General features: G+C 44.1%; 1 protein-coding gene across 1 annotated transcript; it reads right to left on the bottom strand.

Annotated features, from left to right (window-relative positions):
* Positions 1-5,674: 5,674 nt before the first annotated feature.
* Positions 5,675-9,544, bottom strand: GPR83 (G protein-coupled receptor 83; the record flags this gene model as incomplete). The annotated part of the gene is made up of 4 exons (XM_083882108.1): positions 5,675-6,299; positions 7,112-7,245; positions 8,202-8,327; positions 9,158-9,544. 4 exons carry the CDS (start codon positions 9,542-9,544, stop codon positions 5,675-5,677), a joined length of 1,272 nt encoding a protein of 423 aa, XP_083738234.1.
* Between the last annotated feature and the right edge of the window lie 1,463 nt (positions 9,545-11,007).

Raw genomic sequence — 11,007 nt, 5'->3', positions numbered from 1 at the left:
CACATGAGAGTGGCACAAATGAAAATCTAGCTGTAAGTTAGGGGCAGTTTGTGTGTTTCTGTCATGCAGGCTGTGTGGCCAGAAGCTTCAGAAGAGTGCTTTCTTCATAATGGAATATTTGACTTATTACACTAAATCACTAGTGTAATGCTAGTCAGATTCTTGCTTCCCCACAGAGTCTAGGGAAAGTGCTAGGTGCCTTTGAAGGTATTTGGGTAAGCAGTGCAGGGATGAAAACAGCCTGGGCTCACTCTGCTTGTGCTACCTTTGAAATGCTTTAGCTCTTGAGCTCTTACAAACTTCATGTACCTAAACCAACAGCAGTGAAATCTCTCCATCAGCAACAAAATAATTGGGGGCTTTGTCTGCCTTTTCCCCCTTTTATCTGAGCTCAGTTGGGATGAGAGAAATAAGTGCTGATGCACAGCTGAGAACAAGGCTTCTCTGCTGGGAATCTGAGCTGCAGGATGAGAAACAAAGCCTAAGGCTACTGTCTGCTTGTATCAAATGTGCACTGCCCAAGAGGAATGCCAGGGAAAAGCTCAAGGGTTTGCTCCTTTCTGCCCTCCTTGTTGAAGAGTCAGATCATTCCTGAGCCCTGTCTCAGGACCTCTTCAAGACAGATTCTGGAAAAACAGTTCACTTCTAGAGCAACTTCCAAAAATCACTAGGGATGAGACCATAACAAATTGATTATCACCACCTTACATGTTCCTCCAACACATCCCACCAGGTGTTGTACCGTCAGAGGCTGATGATGTGCTTTTAGCACACCTGATACATGCCCTTAGCTTCATATTATTAAAAACTGGTGACCTCTGACAGACCTGTCACATCAGAGTGGTTTTAACTGAAAAAAAAAAGAAAAAAAAAAAAGAAGCCTACAAGAAAATGTAATTATGTCTTAAAATCCTCACAGTGCTTGACTCTTAGCCCCTGAAGTCACAGGAATCACTGTACCCAGAAGAAAAACGGACGAGCCAAAGAAATTCCTGTTTCTTTCATGTCAGTCCCAATCTTTTTCCAAGGCCACTGCGCCATCCCCAGGAAGGAGCAGGGGCTGCCCTTCTGTTGGGCTGTGCAGGATGGGGAGAGCAGAGGAGGATCCCATCCCCATTCCCTTTCGGTGGCACAAGGAAGATCAGGAATAAGAGAGCCAGCCAGCAGCCACCAGCACTGCACACCGAGGCTGTGGGAAGGCACGGCACTCCCAGCCAAGCCTCCCAGGGCTGTTGGGTGGTGCAGGTGCTCTCATGGGTGCAGTGGGTTCACAGGGCGGTGTGTTTGACACAAGGCTGGCAGACTGCGTCAGCAGGGACTTGGCTGCACTCACACCAGCACTCAAGAGCTTCATGAATAAGGCAGATGTGAGTAATAGTTAGTCTCCTGGGAAACTGCTATTCTAAAGCTCTCTCTGTGTGTCCACATGCAGTTTCTGGGTCAGACTACTTAGAGGACTAAGATGTCTCTGGAGCTTTTGAAACAACTGAGTGCATGCACGGGTCATGGCTCAGTGCTGCACTGATGTATCTGTTTACACCCAAGAACTGCACAGCTTCATCCAGCTGCTGCTAAGCCAGCATAAGCTCCCTCCTCAGTAGCTTCAGTGCACAACTGTAGCCTGAAATTTGGAACAAACAGACAAGTCTGTAGCTGGCAATGATGTCGTGGTCTTGTAGAGTGATCAATAATGATTTCTATGCAGTTCATAGGCAAACTGTCTTAATTGTGATCTACCCAAACTGCATCAAAATACATCCTGAAGTTTCACATTCAATATGCAAATATTTAAGGCTCTCCATAATAAAATATACTGAGTTGGAAGGGACCCATCAGGATCATTCTGGTCCTGCACACCAAGAATCACACCCTGTGCCTGAGAGTGTTGTCCAAATGCTCCTTAAACTCTGTCAGGCTTGGTGCTGTGACCACTTCCCTGGGGAGCCTGTTCCAGTCCACAGCCACCCTGTGGGTGTCAATGGTCACCAGAGAGAAGAGATCAGTGCCTTCCAGAGATAAAAACCATGTTTGAAACAGCTAGTGGTGGCTAGTTAATATATTCATTAAAGAAATTAGAGGTTTATACTTGTCAGAAAACCATGATTTTGAAGTCTCTGGAATCTCCCAGCACTTCTTCTATAAGAAGGGTGGAAGTAAATAAAGATAGCTTGGAGATGGTGTCTGATATCCTTTGAAAATGCCAGAGAAACAATGGAATTACTATTCCTGAAATTACCTTTTCATCTCCATCAGCTGAGAGGAGAAATTCATCCCACACTTGACAGGAGAAGAGGTGGGCTGCCCTGCAGTCACAAAAAACACCAACCAAAGCTGAGATTTCTTTCTTCTGTGCAGGAGAAATTTGTCATCTTTTCTTTGCGTGATCGCTGTCTGCTTCGAAGAATTGTCCTCCTTTTATGTGTAAAAGCAATAAGTGGTTTCAAGCATTTGTTTTCCCCTGAGTGCTATTCAGAATAGCACAAGCTGCGAAATATGGCACTGTCTTTGCTCTCTTGCAAGATCTCTGCATCATTCTACACAGAAAAAAATGAATAGAACACTAGGAATGTTTTTAGAAACTGAGAATTAATATTCATGAATTCCTAGAACTTGCAAGTTAATTTTCTTAGGCCTGTTGCAATATTTTTCTAGGAAACAGAAAAATAAGAAAGCAGTATTTTCAATACAAAAAACAATTCACTTTTGAGTAGAAAAACCCAAAACATACTAAACCATAGACGTTGTAGAGTCAACCACTCAAAGTTTTGGAGATGCCAGCATTAACTTTACCTTTGTAACCCTAATTGAGTTCCTTTATTCATGTGCCAGATGTTGTATTCTCTAAGTGCAGTTCATTTTCCCACAAAACGCCTGTTCTTGGGCTATGCAGATCTCCTGCAATGAGCAGCCGTTCAGTGCCTTGTGCAACACCTCCCAAATTCAAAAGATATCAAAAACTCCAGCTACAGCAGGCAAACACACACCAAATGGAAAAATTAATCTCCACTCTGTACATGTTGTGTCTCCTTTTATCATTATCCTCCCTTCACACCCACCAAGATGGCATCTGAATGCAGTTTATGTACCCATGGCAGTATTAGAATTTTAAAAGAACCGTCTGATCTGCAAGAGAGATGGGGTAAAATTTAAAAATACCCATGAAGCCTGGATGCCCAAGTTAAATTGCCACAGTCTAATACTTTTGGAGTACTTAGTATCATACTGCACTTTGTGTGCTCAGAGCACAAACCCCCACTGATTTCAGCAGCACTGGTGAATGCCAAATGTCTGTCCTGAATCCTAAATCAGACATGAACAAAATGAAAAATAGCTAATGGTTAGAAATTACACTGTACCACATTAAGTACATTGGAGAACACACAGTGTACAATATACAGTTTCCATGGACACCATTTCTAGGGCTTTAATCATGTCCCCCTCTTCCATGCTGTCCAAGTCTTTCTGAGACTTGTACCTCTGCTGGCCACCAGCCACCTGCTCATTCCTGGACAGGCTCCTGAAGCTCACTGTCCGATCTGTCTCTTCTTTTCCTTTTATCCATCCATACCTCCTATTCCTTTGAATTAAACAGCTTCAACTTCTTGCATCCCCCCCCTTATGCCCAGATTCAGGATTGAGCAGAGCCTGGAGGAGAAAGGTTTGCCACCCAGTGCAGGGATGCAGGATCCAGAGCTGTAACTGCAGGAGCCCTGCTCAGACCCATCAGCAGCATTTGAATGGGAATTTGAGGATTTTGTCTACTGGAGTTACAGCAATTTCTTCATACATAGCAGGATGACAACTGTACCCAAAATGGTGAATCTTAAGATGCTTCCTTCAGCTTCAGAAAGAACAGCATTCTCAGAGATTTATTTGCTAGTAAGGTGCTGGATTCTACTGCTACCAGAATGGGGAGCATGGTTCACAAGCTCTGCACAATTTGGAAATGAATAGAATAGAATAGAATAGAATAGAATAGAATAGAATAGAATAGAATAATTCCTTTGGAAGGGATCTACAATGATCGTCCAATTCAACTCCCTGAACAGTTCGGGGCTGATGTGTTGCAAGTGTTGAGGGAGGAAATGGGACTTGATGTAAGGGGTCAAAGAAGGCGGAAGAAAAGATTTCTCTTGTATCTTGTATCACTGCGGATCAGTGATACAAAATATTCTATTTCCAGAGGCATTGATAAAGGGCAGTAAAATAGCACTGAATTCACAGTGAAAGACTGATAACCACTTAGGGCAGGTTAGCTGTAATGTCTCTTTAAATACTGAGGTGTGAAAACCCTGCACAAGGTTTAAAATTATTTCAGAATTGTAAGTTTATTACAGGACACTGAGAACAAACAGCTTCACCTTTTTTTTTTTTCATTTATAATAAGATTTTTCTGACTTCACTGCTGAAGGCTGCAAGTTAAACATGGAATGGGGGCACCCTGGTGTGATGTTCAAGCTAACTTCCACAGCACAAGAAGGTATTGTTTTCTGTGCAATATAAGGTAGAGTTTGTGGAACACCATTTTTTTGTCATTCAAACCCATATTTTCTTCTGCTAAGAACATTAAGCTCTGAAATCTACTTCAGACACTTGCAGTTGTGTATTTTCTTAGCCACTCTGAATAGGACACATCTCAGCTATTCTTAAATGCACCAAACTTGTACAATCACCAAAGGATAAGTTGCAGACAAATGTTCCATTTTTATTACTTGCTATCAGAGATACCATCTCTTCTCTCAAAGCAGTTCATTTGTGAACTGATTCCAGAAAACTAACTTTTTAGGTGGAATGAAATGTACCAAATGTCTGAAGTGACAAGTACACAGGTGCTTTACAGAGTCAGAGAGCAATATTCAAAGGCAAGTTAAAAAGTCAAACTGTGATCCTTTAGCTGCGACTTGACAATGGAATTGGTTCTAGTCCAATTCCACAGTAGCATTTAATTATCCATCATCCAACTGTGAATGGCATGTCCAATTTTTTGTATGTTTTTTGGGTTTGGTTATCTATTTGAAGAAAAACCATCTACTTACTTGATGAACAGGCATCTACTCTTTTACAAATCTAACATTAAAAGTTCCTGTGATGTAAGAGACTCCTGTTTATCAATGTCTATCATATCCTCCACTTCTCTAAGTGTATTTTCACCAAAAAAAAAAAAAAAAAAAAAAAAGGAATAGATCTGTTCATTTCCTCCAAACAGGTCTTGACTTTTCAGACCCCAGTTGAGGAAAGATGCTTTCCTACCTAGTTGCAATGGATCTTAGATCCTACATCTCAGCCATTTCCATGTTGCTACAAGGAGACTCAGAAAAGGGGAAGGGAGATCTGATGTGATGAGACTGTTGTTTAAGTACCAGCAAAACACACACACAGTCCTAGTTCTAAAAAGTCATGCAGGTAACAGCAACACATATGCAGAGAATCCCATCCTGTGAGCCAGTCCAAAGGCACCTTGACAAAGACAAAAGTTCCTCCCCAGGAAGAGTTTACTTTCTTGCCTCAAGGGTCTCTACACCATTGTCATCGGTCTGCATCACACATGCAGCTCTTTCATACTGCCTCCTGCAGAACCTCCTTCTTGGTTTTATCACCTTTTGTATGGCCAGGGCTCCATATCCTCCCACCATTTTATCTCTAGCCAAATCTATGTGCAGTCCAAGGCCACTGTTTAGCTCACAGCTACTATTGGCTCAACTGCAGAGATATCTGTCTTTCCTGACTGGATGGTGGAGGATGGTGGAAAGACATGGGAGGCCTGCAGCCTCTTGAAGTTGTCATTTTCTGCCCAAGCCAGTCGGTAGGATGGGACTGTGGAGGGAAGCCTCTGCTCCACGGGCCTGGGGGGTTTTCTGCACATGTTGAGCAAAGCCTTTAGTTCCGATCGGAAGCTGTCGTTGAGCCAGCAGTAGATGAAGGGGTTGTAGCAGGTGCTGCTCATTGCAAACCAGTGGAAGGCGAAGTACAGGGCATTGTTGGTGTGGATGGTCTGGCTGGAGAGAAGCACGACATAGCAGTTCAAAGGGAACCAGCAAACTGCGAAGAGGACGACAACGAGCATCAGCATCTTGATGGTCTTCTTATTCTTTTTGCGAAGGAGAAAGTACTGCTCGGTGGTGACGTCCCCGATGACATTGCGCAGCCAGAGCTTCTTTGCCACTGTCACGTAGGCAGCGGAGATGATCAGAAGGGGCAGGACATAGAGCAAAATGAAGGTTGTTAAATCAAGGTACTTCCAGAAGAGGTCAGCAGGCTCAGGGAAATCTGGCAGACACAGGCACCGGGTAACATCCTCACTGCAAATCAAGAGATGGGACAGGATGAGAGGCACATGTGGCCAGGCACGTGGATAAGAACATCAGAAATAAGGAGCTGGGAGAGGGCTGCCATGGGGCCTGAAAGCAAACACTGTGTTTATCTCACAAATGTCACAGCTGAGCAGAGCTCTGCTCTTCAAGGACTTGAGACATGGAGCAGCCAGTGAGCAATGTGATGATAATTTCTTATGGGCATTCATGACCTTATGATAATTTTATGAATTCCATCAATTACAAAATTTCCAGCTGCACATAAGCAGGTTTTATTTTCTGTCCTTTGGCAAATAGGAACACAGTCTCGGTACATATTAATGACCTTTCCCTCATTACAGCACTTTCCAAGTACTAAGACTCTTGACAGCTGAGGCAGATTTATCTACTTTCCTAGGGCTAGAGAGTAGATTAAAACCTGTTGGGTTTTAGTGAGTGTTTGGTTGGTTGGTTGGTTGGTTGGTTGGTTGGGCTTTTTGTTTCCCATTTCTGGTCTGCCCAAACAGGTCAGATTTGTACATGGCATAAAATGCCAGTGTATAGAAGTAAAGGTCAAGCCAGATCCTCTAATTTCTTAGCCTGTTTTGTGTGATTAGTGGGACAGGATAAAGAGAAAATATTTAAAAATAAAAAGGACAGGAAATCAGACATTGCAAAAGGAATCAGATGAAAATTGTAGTTTAGATCTATATTTGGCTGACCTTGACATATTCTCAAGGCTTTCAGTAAAATATACCAAAGTATGACAGCTCAGTTTGGCCTCCAGGGAGACTGTGGAGGAAAGTAAAGCATGTCCTTACCTGTATTCAAAGATAAAGAGCTTTTGGTAGATAGCATGTGGTAGGGAAAAACAAGTTGCCATGATCCAGATTATAGAGATGTAGATAACTCCTTTTCCAGTAGATATACGAGGTTTCAGGGGGTGCATTATAATCTGTGCAAAATAACCCAAAATGACATTTCTGGGAAAAAAAAATCACACTTTTTTTCTTTTTTTTTCTGTACAATCTTCCAGCCTTAAATTTATTACTTAATGTGGTAATTTAGCATGCAAGCAGTACAGCCTTCACCCAGCTCCCAATGACTGTAAGCTGTACATGAAAACCTGAATTTTAACACCATTAAATATGGCTCAAGTCAGATCCTAGTCCTACCCTCAAATTTCAGTACTTTCATCTAAGTGGGAAAACCTAGGAGAGAAAAAAAAAGAGGAGAAAAAAGTTTCAAACTCTTCAGTATGAGTGACCCAAAGAACCAAAGGGTTTAGCTGGGCCTCCATGGGAACGCTTCTGATAGTCAGTGCATTTTCTGAAAACAATCTTTCTAGCAGCAAATGCCAACTGTAAACAGTTTTGTGTGATTGTTGGGTGACTCCAAGTTGATAATACCCAACTGTCCCCAGTTTTAAGCCCATTATCAACAGCAAGCCACAGCTCTGCTTGTGGCCAACAGCAGTGTGCTACAGTCAGATCTCCAGTATTCAGGGTAACAGGAAGTGGGACATCCCAGAACATCAGGAGATAGAGCTGTGAAAGTTAACTAGGATAGCCCTTACAACCCTGCTGCTGGACAAGCCACCCCAAAGGAGAGCTGTCCACATCAATTCCTATCAGGATCTTAATCTTTCTCCTTGTTTGAGAGCTACTGGATTATCTACTGCATAAAAGCTCCCTTTACTCAACTAGAAGAGATAGCAAGGCAATGGATACCTCCTATTTTGCTGTGGGTTTGAAACTGTTCTGACAGCAAGAACTGCCCCCCTACCCTGTTAGCTCCTCATGAATCTTATGGTACTGTGGGAGCTGAAAGGGAAAAGGCATGGGATCATCCCTTCTCAGTTTACTTATGCCCTCCCAAGCTTCCCATCTCTCTGCTTCAGAGAAGGCTCACCTGGTGCCTGTCCACAGCTATGGCTGTAAGAGTCAAGGCAGAGACATGGAGGGAGCAGTACTGTGCAAACCTACTGACATGGCACATCCCCTTCCCAAAGATCCAGGTACTGTTCACAAAACGAGCCTAAAAAACAAGACCATTAGTTTTGTGCACCTCACAACTGTTTATTATAGGTACACCTCCAGTACACAATTCCTCGTGTGTGTAAAGGACACTTATAAGATAGCGGGTTCTTTGTATAATTGTGTAATTTTCTGGCTTCTGAACCCTGAAAAGGTAGGTTACTGCTGCTCAGTGGCCTGGCAATATCCTCCAGAACAATACAGCAGTGCAGAACCAAAGATGTTTGTTCTGTTTTATTTACAGTGTGTCCTTCTGCAGCCTCACTATTGAGTCAGTATATTTGCTCTTCCTTTTAATCCCTCCTTACGGGATAGGGCTGACCTGTACATCTTATCTCACTTCAAGGAAACTACAACTTTTCAAAACAGCTTCTTAAACGATGCTGAGCATTTATTTTTTTCAAGAGATTTACAGCATTGCTTTCAAAGTGCTTTAGAAAAAAGAAGGGAAAAAAAATCAGATGCTACAAAGTACTAAGCAATCACTTCAAGGTTATTATTGCTCAAGTACTATCAGGACCACTTTTAACAAATGGGTAATTTCTGATCTTCAACTAGATTACAGGAATCAGAGAAGAAAAATACATTGGAGTTTGTAATTTGTAATTTGGAGTGGACAGGTATCTGCAGAACATCCACACACTGCTTACAGCAGTGTAAAGCAGGAAAAGCCACCAGAGCACCTTTATAGCACTGTGAGGCCCAGAGAAATGGATTTTGGTCCTGGGATGGATTGTGGAGGCGCATCCCCCCCTCCCCGGCTGCAGCAAGTCTGAGAAAGGCTGAGGTGCTCCCTTTCCCTCGGGGCTGGGGCGTCCAGACATCTCTTACCAGCGTGAAGGGCGTGTTGAGGAGGGTGATCATGATATCGGCCACGGCCAGGTTGACAATGAACAGGCTGGTGGCGGAGTGCACCCGCTTCGTCTTGATGACAACGTGACAGACCAGGAGGTTTCCGAAGAGGGAGAAGACGATGATGAAGGAGTACGCCGCGATGAGCAGGGCTTTCACCGCGCTGCTCTGCGACTCCGCTCCGGACCGCCTCCTCTCCACAAAGCTCCGCCACTCGGCCAGGCTCTCGTTATCCCAGGGGAACAAACCCGACACGTTCGGGACCGCAAAAGCCTTCTCCAGGCTCCCGTTGAGGGGCAGCTCTCCTGGGGTCACAAAGGCGTTAACCAAGTCGGGCAGGGTGAGCCAGACAAAGCAGGATAACATCTCTGGAACTCCGCTCTGCTCATTCGGCAGAGCAGAGCCCGCTCAGCCCCGGAGCTGCGAACACGGCACAGGGAGCGGGGAGATGCTCCTGCCTCCCGCACTGTGCTTCTCTCCCGCTCAGCTCGCCGCTACTTTTGCTCCTCCAGCCAGCTTTATACCCCCAGGCCAGCTCCGAGCCGGGATCTTCTGCAGTCATTGGGCTGCATGACACAATTTGTGTTCTGACGTGCTGCTTTTCCACGCAGTTGCACTCCCGGGAGCTACTCCGAGGTAAGTACATCTGTGAGAAAGGCAAAATCACTCTCTTCAGATGTCAGAACCCGTTTTCTCTACAGCAGCCCAGCTTAAGCAAATTCCGTGCTGTTTATACACCAGCAGTGTGTGCCAGCTCTGCCCTCTCCCCGGACAGGTCAAATCCGAGCTCTTCTACAGGTCTGGCAGGCAAGTTTCAGCCTATTTCTTAGCATAATTAGAATAGAATAGAACAGATGAAGTGTAAATAACAAGCTGCCTTATTGTACTTACAGTATTTTTCCAAAGACCTTTTTTTTTTTCTCTCAGAGAGACATGGAATACTCATGTTTTCCTTTGGCAGATATTTCCTCTCAGCCAAAGGAGTAAAAGTCTGATGTGAAACTGCTTTCTCGGGTTTGTAGAAATAGAGGTAGTTACAAAGATGTGATTATACAGGACAGAACTGTCACAGCCCAGTGAGTCCAGTATCCAAAGCAAAAGGCAGCTGTATGCTGGTCCCAAGCACTGATGAGATGGCAGCATATGTGTTCCCTCTGCCTTCCCCACAAAACACATCAGGAAACAGAAAATCAGGACCAGGAGATCAAGACCCACAAACCTTACACAGAAAGATGTGCCAATTCCCAAGTGCACACATACAGTGCTGCACCTCTGCTGAGGACAGATCTGCTTGGGTGGTGTCAACTAACCCCAGCCAGAGCTAGTTTTATACATTTAACCATTACTAAAATGACCATTATCTGAAAAGCTTGTATTATATAAGCTGGTCACTCACTGGGGAAAATAACTCTTCCAAAAGATGTTTGTGACTGCCTCAGTGAACTGCTCAGGCTGCCCTCTCTCTTCACCACTCTCCAGGAGCTGGACACAGTAAGACAAGCAGAATGGACAGCCCACAGTGCTATTTTGCACACTGCTGCCAGTGTTTCTTCCACAAAATTGTCCAATTTGAGCTCTTTAGGCAATTCACTTGTCTCAGAGAAATCTGCTGGAGTAGAAAGTAGGACAGAGCAGCGTTCTTATAGGTTTGGGATGAAAACAGAGGGGTCACTGGCTTATATCCCCCTACTTGCTATGCTGCTCCAGCAGCTCCCAAGTCCCCCTCCTTTTCAGCACTGCTGGCCAGTGCATAAAGGCATTCTGTCTTCTGCCACTCAAACATCAGCTCTTGTTGTTTCACATCTATTACATCGTGTTTTCCTGTAATC

This window comes from Zosterops lateralis, assembly GCF_965231275.1.
Source record: "Zosterops lateralis genome assembly, chromosome: 2".
NCBI lineage: Eukaryota > Metazoa > Chordata > Aves > Passeriformes > Zosteropidae > Zosterops > Zosterops lateralis.
The sequence above is the reverse complement of the archived record's forward strand: the minus strand, read 5'-3'. Positions and strand labels throughout refer to the sequence as shown.